The sequence below is a fragment of the Canis lupus genome, chromosome 1 (assembly GCF_011100685.1).
Source record: "Canis lupus familiaris isolate Mischka breed German Shepherd chromosome 1, alternate assembly UU_Cfam_GSD_1.0, whole genome shotgun sequence".
In the NCBI taxonomy this organism is placed as follows: domain Eukaryota; kingdom Metazoa; phylum Chordata; class Mammalia; order Carnivora; family Canidae; genus Canis; species Canis lupus.
Genome location: NC_049222.1, coordinates 95647566 through 95669406, shown reverse-complemented (window position 1 = coordinate 95669406; position 21841 = coordinate 95647566). Strand labels below are relative to the sequence as shown.

The 21841-nt window shown below is 37.4% G+C and overlaps 1 protein-coding gene, 1 long non-coding RNA gene and 1 other non-coding gene across 10 annotated transcripts in view; 2 read left to right on the top strand and 1 right to left on the bottom strand.

The window, feature by feature from the left end:
• Nucleotides 1-21841, top strand: part of LOC484191 (serine/threonine-protein kinase MRCK alpha-like) — a 66420-nt gene that overhangs the window by 17693 nt on the left and 26886 nt on the right. For 3 of the 8 annotated variants that reach the window (XM_038527285.1, XM_038527283.1, XM_038527287.1), the window contains 5 exons: nt 2736-2846; nt 15860-15943; nt 18363-18468; nt 20012-20148; nt 20885-21024. In XM_038527285.1, coding sequence (XP_038383213.1) covers nt 2736-2846; nt 15860-15943; nt 18363-18468; nt 20012-20148; nt 20885-21024 — 578 coding nt within the window. The remainder of the gene's footprint in view (nt 1-2735; nt 2847-15859; nt 15944-18362; nt 18469-20011; nt 20149-20884; nt 21025-21841) is intronic. The other 5 variants (XM_038527286.1, XM_038527289.1, XM_038527288.1 and 2 more) reach the window with 3 other exon arrangements.
• LOC111097017 overlaps nt 1-21841 on the bottom strand; it is a 65022-nt gene that overhangs the window by 31704 nt on the left and 11477 nt on the right. The gene's annotated exons all lie outside the window — the stretch shown is intronic.
• LOC119869933 lies at nt 10949-11152 on the top strand. Its single transcript, XR_005354907.1, has one exon. It is a non-coding gene; the product is annotated as a small nucleolar RNA U3 (small nucleolar RNA).

Genomic DNA, 21841 nt, shown 5'->3' with positions numbered 1-21841 from the left:
CAAGTTTACTAAATGAAGAAAAGAGAGAGAGAACCAATGTAAAGGGACTAGCTGGCGAGGCAGAGGAGTGTGAACTAATGCGGCTGTGATCAGAGGTCTGAGTATAGGGACACCAGCGAGGGAGGTGGGAAACTTGAGTTTCTGGTGTGCACTGGGCACTGTGATGACAGCTGGATGGGCACCATGCACAAGCGCTCTACCAGGGAATGCATCTATTAACAATAAATGACAGGCAGGCGTTACTGAGTTTTGAGTTCCAACCTTCAGCCTTAGGGCTTAACTACTTTGTTGAGAGCCTTGCATCCACCACGGAGAAAATGGAACTAATTAATGGGAATAAATCCAAAAAAGCAGGATTTTAAATTCTCCCCAAAAAAGAAGCACCAATCAAATATCATGTGAATAGTGTATTGTGTTTCACAACAGTGGTCACATGAGTTAATGGTGAAAGACACGGTCTTTCCAATTTGAGAAAAAAGAAAAAAACAACAACAACAGGACATTTGGGGATTTAAGCCACATATCTGATGCTGCCTTGAACTGAACACAAACTTAGGAAGTAACTATCAAAGCAGAGATTTTTGCTTTGCACGCCATCAATTATTTCTGCTTCTAATAATTTGGCCTGACTCTCTGAAAAGTTTGTTCTGTTGGCCCAAGAACATGCTCAAACAAAGCCTTAGGGTTTGTTGTTTTTTTTTTTTTTTTCCATCAGTGAAGACTCCAAGACTAAGGGCTGCTCGGGCGGCGTAAGCCTTTCTAACGTCTCCCAGCTACCCCAAACCCCCAAATCCTCAGTTACAGGGACCATCACAACTACAACCACCATCAGCATAATTTAATGTGTATTCTTAAACAGAAATTTAACTGAGTAAATTTAAAGATCTAACAAACAGAAGGGAGCTCTGAGAGTAATACAAATCAGAGGCTTTCCTCAGCACAAACAGGTGCAACAGGGACATTATTAGCAAAAGAAAAGAAAGGGTAGTCTCAAGCAAGGTCACCTTCCCTTAGATGGAAGGGCGGGGGAGTCTTCTCAGGCAGATTGCCTCACTAGTGTGATCAAGAAATTCCAGATTGATTGGTTTACAGTTCCACTGCTGGGAGAGGCTGAAACTACACTAGGTTAGGTGTGCCATCTTGGTGAGGCTTAACATAAGTGACTCCGTTTTGTGTATATTGTTTCTTAATATTTAACAACATTAAAAAGCAAAACACATTTAAAAATATTTTATTTATTTGAGAGAGATAGAGAGAGTGGAGCATGTGGACGGAGCAGAGAAGCAGGCTGAGCAGGGAGCCCGAGACATGCAAGGGGCTCTATCCCAGGACACTGGGATCATGGTCTGAGTCCAAAGCAGATGCTTAACCAATAGAGCCACCCAGGTGCCCCTAAAACAGTTTTTATTCTCTAGTATCATACAGAACACTGTGTGCATGCAACCCCAGGAAGGCTGTCCTCCTTGCCTTCGGACCCATCCTCTCCTATACAGAAATCCTGGAGCTGCTTCTGCATTTTGTTTAAGCCATAACTTTGGAAATCACTAAATTGTGTATTATTTGATCTTACAAACTAAATTTTAAAAATTTCTTAACATAAAGGATGCTGACCCTGAGTGCCAGTTTCTGTGCTGTTAAATAAGCAGGGGATTGTATTTGACCATAAGTCACGAGGTTGATTAGCTTCTTGTACTCTCACTTAATGCCTAATGTGGTATAGGGGAGAAACAGTTCTTCTCTCCTCTTCCTGGATCTCTGGTTGGGCCTAAGAATGAAACTGACATAAGAGATTAACAAGAGAAAAACATACAAAATTTTAACTGAATTTTGACTTATATGTGAGAGTCTCTGCAAGAGAAGTGACCAGAGCAGGAAACTCTTTTACCTTTTAGACAAAGAAACAAATCGCATGTGGAGGCTTGACATGATAAAGGGAGTTGGCTCTATGGGCGGTGGATGCTGAAGAAGTAACTAGGAAGATACAGGCTGGGCAAACAAGGTTTGTTTAGACAGCCTTCCTGGCCCCAAATATCCCATCTCTGATGATAAGAATGTCTTCCCTCCTCCTGGTTCAGTGAGGGACCTTCCACAGGGGGGATTTATCACCTGCTTTCACAGGAAGACAAAGGAGGGTCAGTGTGTCCTTCTTGCACTGTTTCTTCAGTAACTGTAATTCAAAATAATCAATAAGCCAAAGTGGCATATCTTCATCAGGCACCCTCACAGACAGAATTCGTCTCTTCAGTTTCAAGTTCATTTCTCTGTTATCCACTCTGGAGGGAATCCACCTTTCTTTTGAAGCCTAGCATTTTTCTTTTCTCTTCTCTTTTCAGATTTTACTTATTTATTTGAGAGAGAGCTAGAGCATGAGCAGGGGGAGGGGCAGAGGGAGATGGAGAAGCAGACTCCCGCTGAGCAGGGAGCCTGATATAGGGCTGATCCCAGGACCCCAGGACCAGGACCTGAGCTGAAGACAGACTCTTCACCAACTGAGCCACCCAGGTGCCCTGTCTTAGCACTTTCAAATGGAAGAGAAAGATGCATGTGTGTGTGGGGCGAAGTACGCAGGGCTATGGTGGGAGCAGACTACTCACTACTGCAGTGTTAGGGCAGCAGCCTATATGTTGAAATACTTGCGACAAAAATATTAAAATTATAGCTATTGAGAAGTATTGTAATGTTCATGACTGAAGAACCATGTATTCTATACAATGATCTGATTTTTTTTTTCCTAGACAGATCCAGTTGAGAACATACTTGATCAGAACCTCAAGATCAAGTTTTACATCAGTTCTGGGTCCGCGTCTCCATCCTCACACAGTGGAGATGAAGCCGACCCAGTTAAGGTGCCTCCTTGGGGTAGCTTTGCTCACAAACACTTCATGTGTAACAAAACAAAGGCAGATGATTCAGAAAGAGAGTGGCATTTTTTTCCTAATCACATATGCTACTTGGTTGGCACAGTCCCTTAGAGAGTCTTCAGTTTAACTGGTAACACTGGAAGACTTGAAACTCGGATGAGAACACTACTCTCGAAAGTCAGTAAAAAAATGACAAAGGCTCTTGAAGAACAGGCTTAATGAGGCTTAATGATTATGTCTACTCTGAATATAAGGAGTCAGATATAGCAGGAACATATCATATTGTAACATAAAATCTGGGGTTATGAATAATTAGTAAGGTATCAATTAGTAAGGTATATATTTGTGACTGTGCTTATTAAAATTGGAGATGTTATATTTTCTATGCAATGGTACATGAAACAACTAACTCTTCATTGGCCCTTCCTTCATGTTGGTCAGGGACTGTCTCTCAGACAAAAGAAACTGTTTCCTCCAGAAGTCAAAGCATTTGGTGTCTTTTAGCTCACACGCTCCCTGTTCAGAAAGGCCTTTCCCCTCCTGCTCTGCATCTCCTTCACCCCCATTAATCCCAGCAGGGATTCTTTGCTGCTGCTGTGGAATCCTGGGGGCTGGGCCACAAGTTGTGAGGTTAGCATGCAGTTTAGTTGGGAAAGAGCTTCAATGTGGCTTGGGGCCAGGCAGGGCATTATTTGCAAATTCTGCTCAGAGCCTCTGAAAATTTTTTTTAAATAATAATTTTTTTTTTATTGGTGTTCAATTTGCCAACATACAGAGTAACACCCAGTGCTCATCCCGTCAAGTGCCCCCCTCAGTGCCCGTCACCCATTCACTCCCACCCCCCGCCCTCCTCCCCTTCCACCACCCCTAGTTCTTTTCCCAGAGTTAGGAGTCTTTATGTTCTGTCTCCCTTTCTGATATTTCCTACCCATTTCTTCTCCCTTCCCTTCTATTCCCTTCCACTATTATTTATATTCTCTGAAATTTTGATAACAATTTTATCTTACTGTTTTAAAATTTTAACAATGAAGTATTTCCATCATAGAGGAATGATCTATTGCAAATCCATATACTTATTACTCACAAATTTTGCAAAACTGGGCCACTTTTGTATCAGATAAAAGAAATTAAGATGAAATTGAAGGCACTTAGATCTACAGAACAGTGCTCCTTTGATGCACATTTGGGTTGATTCCATTTCTCACTAGTACAATTTCTCTATTATAATGAGCCTGTTGGTATCTGCTGCTTCTACAGGTAATCCCCTCCCCACTCCAATCCATGGTTTCAGTTAGCTGCCCTCAACCAGGGTCCAGAAACAGATGATCCTCTTCCTGACATGTGCTCAGAGGGTCAGCAGTCCCCTGACACAAGGTCACAGTGCCTGCATCCTTCACCTCACTTCATCTCATCATGTAGGCATTTTATCAGCTACATCATCACAAGAAGGGTTAGGACAGGACAAAAAGATGCTTTGGGGGAGAATGAGAGAGAGAGAGAGAGAGAGAGAGACCACATTCACATAATTTTTATTACAGTATATTGTTAAAATTGTTCAAGTTTTCGTTACTTATTGTTGGTAATCTCTCACTGTTCCTAATTTATAAAGTAAACTTTTTCATAGGTATGTATGAATAGGAAAATATATAGTATATATATATATATAGGGTTTGGTACTATCTGTGGTTTTAGGCATCCACTGGGGGTCTATATACATATGGGAGAGTTTGTTATTTTCACATATATGCATGTTTTCAATGTAAAATTTTGGCTGCAGAGTGCTTTAATTTTGGGGAAATGTTTACAGATTTTATGGAAACTTTGAGGATACAGTATTAATTTATTTTTCCTAGACTACCAGAGGCTGCCTTCTGATTTTTTATCACCTCGAATACTTCAGTGTGTTTCTTACAATTAAGAATATTCTCCTACACATACCATAAGAGACTTTTAATCATAGGAAACAAACTAAGGGTTACTGGAGGGGAGAAGGGTGGGAAGACAGGGTAACTGGGTGACGGGCATGAAGGAGAGCACGTGATGTGATGAGCACTGGGTGTTATATAAGACTGATGAGTCACTCTACCTCTGAAACTAATAATATGCTACATGTTAATTAATTGAATTTAAATAAAAAAAGAATATTCTCCTACATAGATACACCCACTGTACAACCGTTGTGCCTGATGGTGACGCAGTCCTACCATCTGACACTAAGGCCCCATACAGGTTTCACCAGTTGTACATGTGGTGCCATCACAGCTAAAGGACCCAGTTCAAAATCCTGCTTTGTTGGTGCTTGTCATCTCTCTTCAGTATCTCCCCATCTGCAACAACTTCTTAGTCTTTGTTTTATTTCATGACCTTGAGACTCAAAAGCCACAGGCCAGTGTAGAGTAGGATGCTCCTCATTAAAAAAAAAAAAAAAAAAAAAAAAAAAAGGTTCCCCGTGCTTTCATGCAGTTTACACATCGTTGGCAAGAATATTCCAGAGGTGATGCTGTGGGATGCATCCCATCAGGTGGGATGTTTGCTTTGACCACTGCCCTCAGGTGGAATTTTCCAGACCTCTCCTTTCCTTTGTAATTGCTATTTTGTAGAGAGTATTTTTGAAGAAAGTACCCTATTGCTCACCAAACTTTCAATTTATTTATATCTGTAGGGACCCATGGTTTCTAATTTTATTCAGAGGCTTATAATTGATGAGTGTCACTGTTTATTCTGATGTTCTAATGGTCACAGATGTGGTCTGTGTGAGCCCTTTCTTTGGTACCTTGTCCTTCTGACATGCCTTCATCACTCGTTGAGCACCGTCTCTCTATCTGGCAGAACAAGATGCATCAGCTCATCTGTCTGGTATTCCCCAGCCCTGCATTCAGCCATTTTTCCAAGGAACACTGATGGTGGCTTTCAGTGGAGAACAGTATTTAGAAGTCTAGCTCTGAGTGTTAGGTGTGCCCTCACTATTGCAGTATCACTATTTCAGGCTCTTTTTTTTTTTAAGATTTTATTTATATATTCATGAAAGACAGAGAGAGGGAGGGAGAGATAAAGACAGAACGAGAAGCTGGCTCCTTGCATGGTGCTTGATGCGGGAGTTGATCTCAGGACTAGGATCAAACCATGAGTCAAAGGCAGATGCTCAACTGCTGAGCTACCTAGGCATCCCTATTCCAGACCCTTTTACGAGAGAAAGTTTGCACGTCAGTCTACATGTAGAAATCTTTTTTTTTTTTTAAGATTTATTCATTTGAGAGAAAGAGGGAGAGACAGAGAGAGTGCAGTGAGTACAAGCAGGAGGAGGGGCAGAAGGAGAGCAAGAGAGAGAATCACAAGCAGACTCCCTGCTGATCGTGGAGCCTTCTAGGCGGGGTTTGATCTCATTACCCCAAGACTACCACCAGAGCTGAAATCCAGAGTCAGTTGCTTAAATGACTGAACCATCCAGGTGCTCCAAAATTTATCTATCTATCTATCTATCTATCTATCTATCTATCTATCTATCTATCTATCTATCTATCATCTATCTATCATCATCATCAATCTCATTTATCTATATATCTACATATCAATCATATATCAATCTATCATCTATATCTATCCATCTATCTATGAAAACTGAACTTGTGCACACGTAAATAATTCCAATCCAACATCATAGGGTTCATTCTAGTTTTGTCTCTGTCCACATTTCTAACTCCCTTCTGTGACCAGTCTCCCATCTCTGCAGATTGCCCATTCTCACCCCATGTGGGCTCTGCATCCACACTCCAGGTCACCCTGCATGCACACACTCTTCTGCCTGGGGAAGAGAGTTTTTCAGCATCTATTTCTACTCTTACTTAGCAGCACATAAAAATTCTCATTTCCTTAAACCTATGTCAACACTAACTGCTTCTAGGCATTTGAAAATTTGCAATTCTGATGGGTATAAAGTGGTATCTAATTATTGCTTTCATTTTGTCAAGCTGAAGTTTTTAATTTTAACCCAGTAAAATTCATTAGTCCTTTCTTTTATTCCTTGCACTTTTTGTGTGTTTTCTGAGAAATCCATTTCCATCTATCCTTCTATCCCAAAGGTTCCAAAAATATTTAAGGTTTCGCTTTTCACATTTAGGAAATTATATCTTTGCTCGGTAGGAAATACAAATCAGTTTTTGCCATTTTGATAGTTTTCCAATCCCATTCATTGGCTAGTCTATTATTTTCCTAATAATTTGTACAGGTAAATCCTATTTAATTTTGCTTTGCTCTACTGCATTTCACAGATATTGCAATTTTACAAAATAATATCATGGCAACCCCGGGTCAGGCAAGTCTCTCAGTGCCATTTTTACAATAGCATTTGCTCATTTCTTGTCTCTGTGTCACATTCTGATAATTCTTGCAATATTTCAATTTTTCATTATTATAATTGTCATGTGATCTATGATCAGTGACTGTGACTCACTGAAAGCTCAGATGACAGTGCTTTTTAGCAATAAAGTATTTTTATTTATTTTTTGATTAGCTGTATTGCTCCTTATTTTTTATTTTTTATTTTATTGCCAACATATAGTATAACGCCCAGTGCTCATCACATCATGTGCCCTCCTTAATGCCCATCACCCAGTTATGCCATCCTCCACTTGCTTTCTCTTTGGCAACCCTTTATTTCCCAGAGTTAGGGATTTCTCATGGTTTGTCTTCCTCTCAAATTTTTCCCCACTTAGTTTCTCCTTCCCTTCAATAAAGTGTTTTTAAATTAAAGTATGTACATTGCTCTTTTTCTTCTTTCATTATCGAACTATAGTTGACATAAAATGTTATTAGTACTCAATGCTCACCACCATAAATGTAGTTACCACACGTTATTACAAAACTACTAACTATACTCCCTGTGCTGTACTTTTTATCTCCATGAGTTATTTATAACTGGAGGTTTGTACTTCTTGATCCCCTTCACCCATTTCACTCATCCCACCACTCATCTCCCCTCTGGCAACCAACAGTTTGTTTTCTGTATTTATTAGTCCATTTCTGTTTTTTTTTTTTGTTGTTGTTGTTCATTTGTTTTGTTTTTTAGATTCCACATATAAGTGAAATCATATAGTATCTGTTTTCCACAGTGGCTGTACCAGTTTGCATTCCCACCAACAGTGGATCAGGGTTCCCTTCTCTCAATATCCTTGTCCACACTTACTTCTTGTCTTTTTGATAACAGCCATTCTGATAGGTGTGAGGTGCTATCTTATTGTGGTTTTGACTTGCATTTCCCTGATGATGAGTGAGGTTGAGCATCTTTTCATGTCTGTTGGCCATCTGTGCCTTCTTTGGAAAAATGTCTATTTAGGTCCTCTGCCCATTTAAAAATAAGATTATATATTCATATATATTTGGTGTTGAGCTGCATGAGTTCTTTATACATTTTGAATATCAACCCTTATTAGATATAGCATTTACAAATATTGTCTCCCATTCAGTAGGTTGCCTTTTCATTTTGTTGGTTTTCTCTGTTGTGCAAATTTTTCTTTTTTTAAATTTTGGTGTAGTCGCAATAGTTGATGTTTGCTTTTGTTTCCCTTCCCTGAGGAGATATGTCCATGAATATGTTGTAAAGGGTGATGTCAAAGAGATTGCTGCCTTTATTTTTTTAGTATTTGTATGGTTTCAGGTCTCACATTTAGGTCTTCAATCCATCTTAGTTTATTTTTGTGGATGGTGTAAGAAAGTGGTCTTGTTTCATTCTTTTGTAGTTCAGTTTTCCCAAGCCCATCTGTACCATCCTTTTCCTACTGAATGGTCTTGGCACCATTGTTGAAAATCACTTGGTTATATAATATATATATATATATATATATGGTTAATTTCTGGGCATTATATGGTGTATATGACTATCTGGATGGCAGTACCACACTTAGCTTTCTAAGTGTGAAACCCCCAACCATGTTCTTTTTTCCAATACTGTTTGGGCTATTTGGATCCCTTGAGAGTCTTTAATGCATTTTGGAATAGATGTTCCTATTTCTGCAAAAATGTCTGAGATTTTGATAGGAATTGCACTGCATCTGTGGATTGTTTTGGGTAATATGGACATCTTAAAAATATCAATTCTTCTAATACATGAACATAGGATGTTTTTCCATTTATTGGTGTCCTTTGGATGTCCTTCACCAATGTTTTGTAGTTTACAGCGTACAAGTCATTTGCCTCCACAATTAAGTTTATTCCTAAGCATTTTTTCCCCCTTTCCATGCTATGACAAATGGAGCTGTTTTCTTAATTTCCTTTTCCTATTGTTCATTCTTAGTATATAGAAATATGGCTGATTCTTATGTATCGATTTTGTATCCTGCAACTTTGCTATATTCATTTAACTGATTTTTGGAGAATCATTAGGGTTTTCTTCATGTAAGATCATGTCATCTGTGAATAAATACCCATATATCCTCTTCCCATACAAATTTTAGAATAATATTGTTTGTATCCATAACAAAGCCTTGTAGTCCTATTATTCTGAGAGAAGCGGCGGTAAGCCTTTACTTAATCTAGAGAAAACTGGCATCTTTACTATACTGAATCTTCCAATTCATGAACTCAGGATGCCTCTCCGCTTTTACAGATACTCTTTGACTTCTCTTATCAGCATTTTGTGGTTTTGAGCATACAAGTCTTATATGTGTTTTGTGAAATTTATATCTAAGTCTTTTTTTTTTTAGCAATAGTAGATGGTACTATACTTTAAACTTCAATTTCCATGTATTTGTTGCTAGTTTGTTGAAGTGCAATTGATTTTTTAAAAAGATTTTATTTATTCATGAGAGACACACAGAGAGAGGCAGAGACATAGGCAGAGGGAGAAGCAGGCTCCCTCTTGGGAGCCCAATGTGGAACTCGATCTTGGAACTCTAGGATCATGACCTGAGCCGAAGGCAGATGCTCAACCACTGAGCCACCCAGACATCCCAGTGAAATGATTTTTGTATGTTGATCTTGAAACTTGAGAACTTGCTAAAGCTCATTAATTTCTAGAAGGTTTTTGTTTGTGAGTGTGTATGTAGATTCCTTGGAATTTTCTAAAATCATGTCATCTGAGAATAAGTATAATTTTGTTTCTTCCTTCCTAATCTGTATGGCTTTTACTTCCTTTCCTTGCCCTACTGCCCTGGCTAGAACTTCCACTGCTATCTGATAATAATGGACAGCTCTTGTACTCACATTAAGGGAAAACAGTTCAGTCTTTCACCATTAATTATGATGTTGGCTGTAGGATTTTTGTAGATCCTTTTTATCAAGTTGGGGAAATTCATCTTCCTAGTTGGCTGAGAGTTTTTTTTTTTTTTAATCACAAATGAATGTTAAGTTTTTCAAAATGTTTTTCTGCATGAATGTATTATATGATGAATTCTTTGTTCTTTAGCCTGTTAATATGATACATTGATTGATTTTCAAATATTGGATCACCTTTCCTTCTCTGAAATAAACACAACACTTATAATGTATATGCTTCATATATATTGCTGAATTCTATTTGCTAATACACTGTTGAGACTTTTGTATCCACATTAATCCAGAATGTTGGTCAGTAGTGTGTGTGTGTGTGTGTGTGTGCTGTGCTTGTCTGATTTTGCCATCAAAGTGATACTGGCTTCATAAAATCTGTTGGGAAGTATTCTCTTTTATTTTCTGTAAAAAAATATAGAGAATTATTGATGATTCTTTTTTAAACATTTGCTATAATTTTCCAATAAAGCTATTCTGGAGGTTTCTTTATGAGAGTTTTAAAATTACAAATTCGATTTCTTTAATAGTTATCAGGCTATTCAAATTATTTATCTCATATTGAGTGAGTGTGGTAATTTGTACTTTTGGAGAAATTGATTCATTTCATCTAAGAGATTTCATTATGTATACAAAATTTGCTACTATACTGTGACAACATGTTATTTGATCAAATGAAGTGTGGCAACTTCACCTCCCTTTACATCATTTTACTCTTCCTCATTTGTAATGTAATTGTATTACATATTTCTCTATATGCACTGAGGGATATTAGACAGTGTTATAATGTTTGTTTCAACCATCTAACACAATTTAGAAAATCTATCAAGACTATACTTTCAGGAATCATTTCTATAGTCTGTTACTAGTGAAGTTTCTCTGAAAGTGTAGAGTAACCGAAACCACAAAGAGATGCAGTGTCCCTTCCTGAGAGTGAAGCTGACTCTGGATGTTTCTCCAGCTGCCCTTTGCATTGATGATCATTCTCCTCCTTTGGGGGAGTAGGAGAGAAGGGACACCCTTTGAGTGGTTAAAAAAAATCTACCCATGTTTTCACTCTTTCCATGTTTTTCCCTCATTTCGAGTCCTTCATTTCTTTTCTGTGTAGAACTTATTGTAGCTATCTTAGGTAGATTGCAGACAAGTTCTCTTAGACAGTCTTTGAGACTGTCTTGATTTAAAAATCACTTAAAAAATTAATGGGCTTTAGGTGCTCCTGGTTGGCTTTGTCAGTAGAGCATGCAACTCTTGATCTCAGGGTTGTAGGTTTGATACCATGTTGGGTGTAGAGATTTACTTAAAAATAAAATCTTAAAAAAATTAATGGACTTTATTTTGGGGGTAGTTTTACATTCACAGAAAAACTTAGTGGCAAATACGAAGTCTTACTTACCTGTCTCACCACCCCTCCTCTCCCAGTTTCCTTCATTATTAACAACTTATGTTCATGTGGTACATTTTTAGAGTTATGCACCATGATTATTAACTAAAATCTATTGTTAATGTTCACATTTTGTATTATACATTTTACAGATGTACAACTGGATAAATGACAAATGGGTAATAACATGTATCTATCATTACAGTATCATTTAAGTGCAGTTTCACGGTCTTAAAAATTCCTGTGATCAATTTATTCTTCCCTTCCTCCCTCTACCTGAAATCCTGGGAACCACCAATCTTTCTACTATCTTTATAGGTTTGCTTTTTCCACTGTGTCATATAGTTGGAATCATGCAGCTTTATCAGATTGGCTTCATTCATTTAGCAATGCGCAGTTAGGGTTCCACTTTAATATGTTGTTTCTCCCTGGTGCTTTTATTATTATTATCTTTTAATTCAGTTAAATTTTTTTGTCTTTAGTTTCCAGAAGTTTTACTACATTGTATCTTGCATTGTATTTCTTTGAGTTTATCCTACTTGGAATTCAGTCAGCTTCTTGAATTTACTGTTTATATCTTTAACCAAACTCAGGAAATTTTCAGACGTTATTTCTTGGGAGTATTTTCTCAGCCTCATTCTTTTTATACTCTCCTTCTGGGACTCTGATGTTAGATCTTTTGTAATAGTCCCACTTTTTCCTGTCTACTTTCTCTATGAAGTTAATATAGAATAATTTATATTGTTCTATCAAGTTCATGAATTCTGTTCTCTGCCCTCTCTATTCTTCTATTGGGCCAGCCACTGAATTTTTAATAGTGATTACTGTATTTTTTCTTTATTTGTCAAATTCTGCTGGTTCTTCTTTATATCTTCTATTTCTTTACTGAAACTTTTACAAGGTTTTTGAAAAGCTTTTGCTATTCTAGTTTCTTTGATTCCGATAAATTTTAGAATCTACTTGTTTATATCTACATAAACTCTTTTTTGAGATTTTGATTCATATTGCATTAAATAAATAATTTAATTTAATGAAAATTAATATACTAACTCTACGGCATCTTCCAATTCCTGAACATGATATGTCATTCTATGTATTTAGGGCTTCTTTAATTTCTTTCGCTTCTTTAATTTCTTTCATCAGTGCTTGGTAGTTGTCAGTCAACAGATCCTGTGCATGTTTTGCTAGGCTTATTTACATGCATATGTAAATATATATATATATATTTTGATATATATATATTTAAATCTTAGAGGCACTGTAAATAGTACTGAACTAGTAATTAAAAATCAGTTTCCTACAGATTCAATGCAAGCCCAGTCAAAATTCTGGCAAGTTATTTTGCGGATGTTGACAAACTGATTTTATGGTTTATATAGAGAGATAAAAGACCGAGAATAACCAACATAATATTGAAGGGGAAAAACAATGTTGGAGGACTGATACTACCCAATGTCAATACTTACTATAAAGCTACAATAATCAAGGCAGTATGGGTATTGGTAAAAGAAGAAACAAATAGATCAATGCGAGAGAAAGCCCAGAAACAGATCCACATAAATATCATCAAATGATCCTTGACCGAAGAGCAAAAGCAAAAGAGTGGAGCAAAGATAGTCTTTGAACAAATCATGCTGGAACAACAAGACATTCACCAGCAAAAGAATGAATCTAGACGAGATCTTACAGTCTTCACAAAAATAACTCAGAATGGATCACAGATCTAAATATACAATGCAAAACTTATAAAACTCATTGATGATATCATAGGAGAAAATCTAGATGACCTTAAGTTTGACAATTACTTTTTAGATACATTATCAAAAGATAACTGTACTCCCTTAAAATTAAAAACTTGCCTGTAAAAGACAAGGTCAGGAGAATGCAAAGACAATCTACAGACTGAGAGAAAATATTTGCTAAAGACAAATTTAAACTGTTATCCAAAAATATACAAAGAACTCTTAAAACTCAACAATAAAAAAACCAAATAACTCAATTAAAAATGAGCCAAAGACCTAAATAGGTACTTCAATAAAGAAGATACATGGATTACAAATAAGCATATGAGTCTATGGCCATACCACCCTGAACGTGCCCTATCTCATCTGATCTTGGAAGCTAAGCAGGGTCGGGCCTGGTTAGTACTTGGATGGGAGACAAATAAGCATATGAAAAGATGTTTCCTAACATTGGTCATCAGAGAAGTGCAAATTAAATCGACAATGAGACAATACACACCCATCAGAGTGGCCAAAATCTGGAACAGATTTTGACAACACCAAATGCCGGTGCAGCAACAGCGACTCTGATTGCTGGTGACAGTGCAAAATGGTGCAGCCACTTCACAAGATAGTCTGGCAGTTTCTTACAAATCTAAACATATTCTTACCATACTACCCTGCAACTGTACTCCTTGATATTTACATAAGGAAAACGAGAACTTAACTCCATATCAAATTATGTACATGGATGTTTACAGCACCTTTATTCATAATTGTTACAACTTGGGAGCAACCAAGATGTCTTTCAGCAGGTGGATGGATAGATGGTCCATCCAGACAATGGAACATGATTAACTACTAGAAAGAAATGATTTATTAAGGTAGGAAAAGACATGAAGAGACCTTAAATTATTAATACGTAAGAGTTAATCTGAAAAGGCTATATATTGTATGATTCCAACCATATGGCATTTGAAAGAGGCAAATTATGGGTATAGTGAAAAGATCAGTGGTTGCCATGGTTTGGGGGAGAAGGGATGAATAGGTGAAGCACAGGATTTTCAAGGCTGTGAAAATACTCTGTATGATACCGTAGGGTGGATACATGCCTATTCATTTGTCTAAATGCACAGAATGTACAACACCAAGAGTGAACCCTAATGCAAACCATGGACTCTGAGTGAATATGATGTGTCAGTGTTTCACTGATCGTACTTCTGGTGGGACATGTTGATAATTGGGGAGGCTAGGCATGTGTGTGGGCAGGGAATATTTGGGAAATCTCTGTACTTTCCCCTGAATTTTTCTGTGAACCTTAAACTTCTGAAAAATTGTCTTAGTAAAAAATAATCAGTTTCCAATTATTTACTGTTGTTATAGAGAAATGTGATTTTGTGTTAACCTTGTGTCATGTGATCTTACCAAACTTAGTAGTTCAAGATTTTTTTCCTTTGACATTCCTTGGAATTATCTAAGCAGACAATCATGTCATCCACAAACAGGGCAGTTTACTTTCTTATTAATGTGTATACTTATCCTGTCCAATTCTCTCTGGCACACTGGCTAGGGTTCAGCTTGATGTTGAATAAAAGTGGTGGTGGTGGTCATTCTTGCTTTGTTTTCATTCTTAGGTGAAAGCAATTGGTTTTTCATCCTTAGTGGTAATGCTTGCCTCTGTTTTTTGTAGATGCCTTTTATCAGATTATGGAAGTCCTTTCTATTCCTAGTCTGTTGAGAGTCTTATCATGAATGGATGTTGAATTTGTCAAATCCTTCTGCAACAACTAATATGATGTGGTGTCTCTTCTTTAGCCTGAAGATAGCCTCTTACTAAGCAAAAGAAAACTAAAATAAGGGTAATTCATCAATACGTGTATCTAAGATTTTTAAGAGGGAATCTTTGTTATATTCGTTTTTACAAATTCATATGAAAAAGGCTATTTAATGGGATACATAGTAAATAGCACAGTGAAACACGATCAACTTTTTAAAGTATCTTTGTAAATTCGGCAGATGTCCTGAGTCTCCTGCATTTACTACCAAACTTGTATGTTTTCTTCATGGTTATCTGCCAGCCTGAAAGGAGAGACATTCTTCAAGTCTGTAGAGTTACCTGCTTTGCTCAACCATTTAACATCTTCCTTACAACTAAACTGTATTCCCCAGTAACACCCACAAGCATCCAATTCTTCCTGTTTCAAGAAGTGTTTTCTATGAGTTCCCAGGAAAGAAATGTTTATTTGTGAGTACTCACAAAATCCCTATTTACACTTATAAAACGGGCATTTCAAAGGGTTTTTTTGAGGATTGTGATCATGTGTCTACTTAATAAAAATCCCTTACAAAGATGATTAGTATTCTTTTAATGTAGTCTACATGCTATGATGTATTGTTTTAAAATAGCCAAACCATAATAAATTATATAAAACATACATATATTTTGTTTGTAGAATGTGAAGCGTATATCTAAATTACTTAAGATATCTTTTCAACACTGTAAGAATTTGAGTTTTACTATGTTTTTGCCTATTAACAAGTATAATTCTTTTGCCTTAATTGAGGAATTATTTAATTCTTATAATTTCGGTGGTATCTGTAACTTGCCCTTGTTAATTTTCATTTCCTTGATTCAGATTGTAGATTCTGCTCATCTACCAGTTCATACACCAACAATAAAGAGAAAGGAATATCATAGTAGTATCCTTTTTCCAACTAAGGTACTTGATTTAATTATAAGCTTAGCAGGTTCCTTTCAAAATGAAAATAAATTGGTTTTGCTTTTATTGTCTTGGCATTTACTAAAATTTTTTTGCAGCTACATTCCTCAAACCTCCAACCAGATTTAAAAATTAACATAACAGAAAATTCCACTATAAAAATCTTCTTAAGGTTTGAATATAGCCAAGGCAGGGGTAAAACATTTAGTGACAATTTAAGAGGAATGTTTTTTCTATTAAATGGGCTTTGCTGTGTCTGTCAAGTCTCATTTAGAAATTATAAATGATGGTAAACTCATTAACTGAATTTTGCTCTGAAATTTGCTTAAGGGATCCATATCCTGAATCTCATAACTTACTCTCAGATAAATTCTAAATTCAGCCATAATTTAAATGTAAAACTGAAACCACATAACTACTAGATATGTACTAACGAATCTTACACTTTTTTTTTGGTATATTTTTTTATTGGAGTTCAATTTGCCAACATATTGTATTACCACCCAGCGCTCATCCCGTCAAGTGCCCCCCTCAGTGCCCATCACCCAGTCACCCTGTCCCCCCACCCCATCTTCCCTATCTCCCCTTCTACTACCCCTTGTTCGTTTCCCAGAGTTAGGAGTCTCTCATGAGAATCTTGTAATTTTGGAGGAGAGAAAGCCTTTAACTGTTTTTTGAATCAGATTAATGTACTGCTTGTTTAACAAATAATTTTAAATGACCAAAATATTCAAAGCATTTCTCTTTATTAGCATTAAGTAACCAGAGGCTGTAACAAATAGCAGTAAAAAGAAAATTCATAAATATAGTAAACCTGTTTTCCCAAACCAAACAGCAAATATTATCATAAATGATGAAACACTAAATCTTTTCAATTAAAACCAAGAATGGTATAGAATTATCCCATATCACCATTAGTATTCAGTAATTTCTAGGAAATGCAATAAAAATGAAAATAAAAGGACTGGAATAAACATTAGAACATAATCTTTCATAAGATTGATATGATTGTTTGCTCAGAACACCTAAGGGGCGGTTTTTTTTTTAAACCTACTGAAATTAATAAGGTAATTTGAACACAAGGTAAATATATAAAAATAACACGGGTTATCTCTGTTATATAATGAATACCTAGAAAACAAATAGAAGATATTTATATGCCAAAATCAACAAAAATACACATATGTTATAGAGAACTAAGACTAAAACACGATGCAGTGTTGTGTCAAGATTCATGTATTATTAGGCAGTATCCATTAGAATACCAAAAGTATTTTATTTTCTTCTTTCTTGTTTTCCTTCCTTTTTTTCCCTGGGGACTTGTGGTTAATCACAGTATATTAAAAAATACATACATCCTTGCTTTCTAATGAAAGCCAATAAAAGGAGAAAAAAAGAAAAAGCAACTAAGTCAACATAACCTTAGAAGAAGAAAGCCTGGGTGAGGTTAGCAGAGCTGAGAAATGTGCATGTCGAGTGATAGGGAGAGCATACCGAGGAGCCACGAGACATCGGTTCCTTGGAAGCCTGGAAGGACTCTGGGATTGGAGGCACCAGGTCTCCCAGGAGGTGAGGGTGATGTGCAGCTCTGCAAACAGAGACCTGATAGGGAATAGGTAGCCCAGTACATACACAGTGCCCACAGCAGGGCCTGCGATTCTCTGGAGAAGCCAGATTTTGTTAGGATTTACATACTGCTAACTTATGATAAAAGTAATTTTGAGGGCAAAGAGGTATAATCAAGAAATGGATAATCCACGGTGGGTTACCGATTTATTGCTAATTCTGTGACAGCAGTTGCAGCTTTCCTTGTTGGGGTTTCAGGTGTGAAATTTCAGGATGCCCTCCATCCCAGCCTGCTTCACTGGACCTTTCCAATTTATGTGTATCATTTTTTTTAAATTGATAGTAGAAAATGAAACACATGATGTATTAGAGAAAATTTTGAAATTATTCTCTTTCCAAAGAAGATATAAAAACCATGTTATTTTTTGCTTACCCCTCCCCATTAAAAGTATGTACACAAAGGCAATTCTCACTCCATCCACTGATAAGGATTCATCCAAAGAATCTGTCAGTCAAGAAATCATCTTTCCAAGGTTCAAGATATATTGGGCCCCCCAAAAGCCAGGCTTGATTTATTTGGTTGCAAATGGTATTAATGAATGTGTGATCACCAATGAAATTAATTCTCCTCTTCCTCCTCCTCTTCCTCTTCTTGGTAATTTTTGGTATCTCTTGCTCAACATTTCCTAATTATGAAGTCGTGAGGGGGCAAGAATCCTACATTCTGGTGAGAAAATGCGGGAGCTGCATTTCTTTGTACATAAAATGATACTTCAGGCAAGGATTTGTGCCTAGAATCACCTCTTCAAAGTTATTTCACCTTCAGTACTTTTTTGGTCTCTTTGTTTTGTAGAATAAGAGCCACCAGTTTTTCCTTACGTCCTTCACCGCGCCCACCAAATGTCACCAGTGCACGTCTCTGATGGTGGGTCTGATAAGACAAGGCTGTGCCTGTGATGGTAAGACTCCAGGAACAGAGCTGTGGGGCCAGGACCAGGATCTTTATACTGACATGCCTTAGTTTGCAGGAGTGGCTGCGGCAAAGGATACAGACTGGGTGATTTTTAAACACAGAAGTGTACTTCTCACAGGCTGGAAGTGCAAGATGAGGGTGCCAGTGTGGTCAGGTTCTGGTGAGAGCTCCCTTCAGGGGAGCAGGCTGCTAACTTCGGGTTGTATCCTCACAAGGCCAAGGGGCCAGGGAGCATTAGTCCCACCCATGAGGGCTACACCCTCACGACCTCAGCAATCACCCCCACACACAAACCCCATCTCCTGATACCACCACATTGAGGGGTATGATTTCAACATATGAATTTTGGGGCTGACACAGACATTCAGCCCATTGTAATATGTCACTCGGCAAACATTCTGTTTTCTTTGAATTGTAGAAGCATGTCATGAAGTGATCCTTTTGCTAAAAATCTCTCTGCATCTGTTTCATATTGGAAAGATTGGACCCAAGGCCATTGGGAATGTTTGGGGGACCTTGGCAATGTGTAACTCCAAAGGACCTCACCCCCTTCAAGCCTGTGTGAATGTCGTTCCCAGAAGTCCTGTTGTATAGCTTGCAGGCAGGGCCATCTATGAAGAAAAACGTAGACATATTTTGTTCTCTGTAGCACTAGTAGAGCATGAGGACCAAATTCACTAGTTTATGTGGCAGGAAAATGGAATGCTATCCGTGAGTTGTAATTGCTTTATTCTACTCGGTAAATATTATTGCAAGGGAGCAATATGCTTTTGGAAGTACCAAACGGTGGATCACTGTGCCACAGACACTTCTCATTTAACAGACTCTGCCCTCTGGTCTCCTTAGCGAGTTCTGCTCAGTGCTCACTCTGGGACACAGTGCTGAGGGGGACAACTTTCCCACCCTTAGCACTGCCACAGTCGGAGCCACCTTAACCGTAAATGCAACCTACTGCATGAAATAAAATGGGATTTAAATTGGGGAATTAGGTACTTAAAATATACTTCCAGGGCTGCAGAGGCAGGTTTTGAGCTCTCTGTGCCCAGGAGTGTCTCCTGCTTCCAGCGTGGCCTGGTCTCTGCTGAGCTTGGGGCAGCTGCTATTGGGGTCATAAAGAGATGACAAAATTAGGAAGTGGCCACCAGCTGCTGCAGCTCCCAGAACCTGCTCCTTCTGCCAGGGATCAGGAAGGCCCCAGCGACTGGCCTGCAGGACATCACCCGCAAAATAGAGCAAGCTCCCACAGAATTGGGACACCACCACTGTGCCTGGGACCTCCCACCCTTCCATGCAGTGAAGTGCGTGGTCTGCATCCTGCACCTCTCCCAGCCTGGCTCAACTCTGTCTCACAGAAAGTCATCTTACTAGTGGAACTTCAATCAGGCACCCCCCATCAGTTGCAAGGGAGTATGGGAAATGTAGTTTTTATCATTCTGACCACTATGAGCACAGACAGAATTGAGGCAGAGGGTTACGGAGTAAAACCATCATATCTACTGCTATCATGTCTCTTTATTCCCTTCAAAAAGCATGTGGGTTCTCATGTCACACAACCTGTGTAGAGAAAGCTCCAAGAGCTTGTCCAGTACCTTCCCAGCAGAAGAGAGGCACCCTCTGTGTAGACGTGCAGGAAGGCATGGGAACAGCCTATGAAGGCCATGTCTGGGTAAGTGTCCATATTATGGGTTTAGATGAATTCTTGAAAAGTTGATTACTTACCTCGCACTGTGTGAGCAATTTGTAAAAAAATATATATATATATGTATATAATTAAGATAAAATGTATATAAATATAAGTAAAATATAAAAATAAAATATATTAAAATTTTATATAATATTTATAACAGATTATAAAATAAATATAATATGCAATTGAATATATTTGTTCTATCCTGAGAAGATAGAGAACAAAATTTAGCTGTCACAAATGGAATATTTTTAAATGTCTCAAAGTATTCTATTTAAACATTACCTTGTGATGAACAAATGCTGAAATCTCTCCTAATGATGTAACTCTGAATCACAGTTAGCAATGACAAATTACATGAGACTAAAAGTGAAATGAACCTTTTGAGAAATATTAAAAATCTGAGTTGAATTTGAGTCATGGTATTATGAGATTTAAATTTAATGCTACCAGAGATGAACAAATTATTTGAATGAATTGCTAGTGTTAATTGAATGATAGCAAGCTTATTTTCACAAGAGATATTCAGTCTTGGAAGGAACTACCTTGTTTTTTAAAATTTCAATTATGTTACACACAGCTCTGTTCCACATCTTAAATAAGTGACATACTTATAACACATGTTTATTATTTCAATTTTATTTGTAATAATTGGATAGCATTATATTTCAGCTTCAATTGTTTTTATTTGCTTTAAAAAAATCAAAACTTAAAGATTCCAAAAAAAGCAGGGGTGAAGAAAGGATGGCAGAGAGCACTGGCTATAGTTTGTGACTTCAAGCTCTTCCTGTATAATATGGAAGAAGAAAAAGGTTCAAAACCCAATGTCGTCGTGAGTCAAGTGATTGACATGAGGTAAGCTTTGAGATAATGTTTTAATAATAAAAATGGGCATAAAAATGGCTTCTGATATTTTATTTAGATAGTGTCATCATTAAGATTTAACTTTATGTTAAAGTTCCTAATTTTCTCCATTGCCACGTAAACTTCATAATAGAAGACATTTTGCCTAAACTTTGCATCACCACCTCCACGGTATGGATTACATAATTCAGTGTGATATTTATAAGAGTCTTTTTGGCCAAAAGTTACTTTCTCTGTGTTTGTGTGTGTGTGTGTGTGTGTGTGTGTGTGCTGAGAAAAGCATCTCAAAACCAGACACTCTTTAGAGTGAGATGCAAGTCACACACCATTTTATTTTTTATGTATTTATTTTTATAAATTTATTTTTTATTGTTCAATTTGCCAACATATAGAATAACACCCAGTGCTCATTCCATCAAGTGCCCCCCTCAGTGCCTGTCACCTAGTCACTCCCACCCCCTGCCCACCTCCCCTTCCACCACCCCTAGTTCGTTTCCCAGAGTTAGGAGTCTCTCATGTTCTGTCTCCCTTTCTGATATTTCCCACTCATTTTTTCTCCTTTCCCCTTGAATGAGACCATATAATGTTTGTCCTTATCCGACTGACTTATTTCACTCAACATAATACCCTCCAGTTCCATCCATGTCGAAGCAAATGGTCACACACCATTTTAAATGTGCAATTCACTGGTTTTTAGTATGTTCACAAGGTTGTACAACCATCACCACAATCTAATTTTAGAACATTTTCCTCATGCCAAAAAGAAACCATATTTGCATTAGAAGCCATTCTACATTCTTCCTCGCCC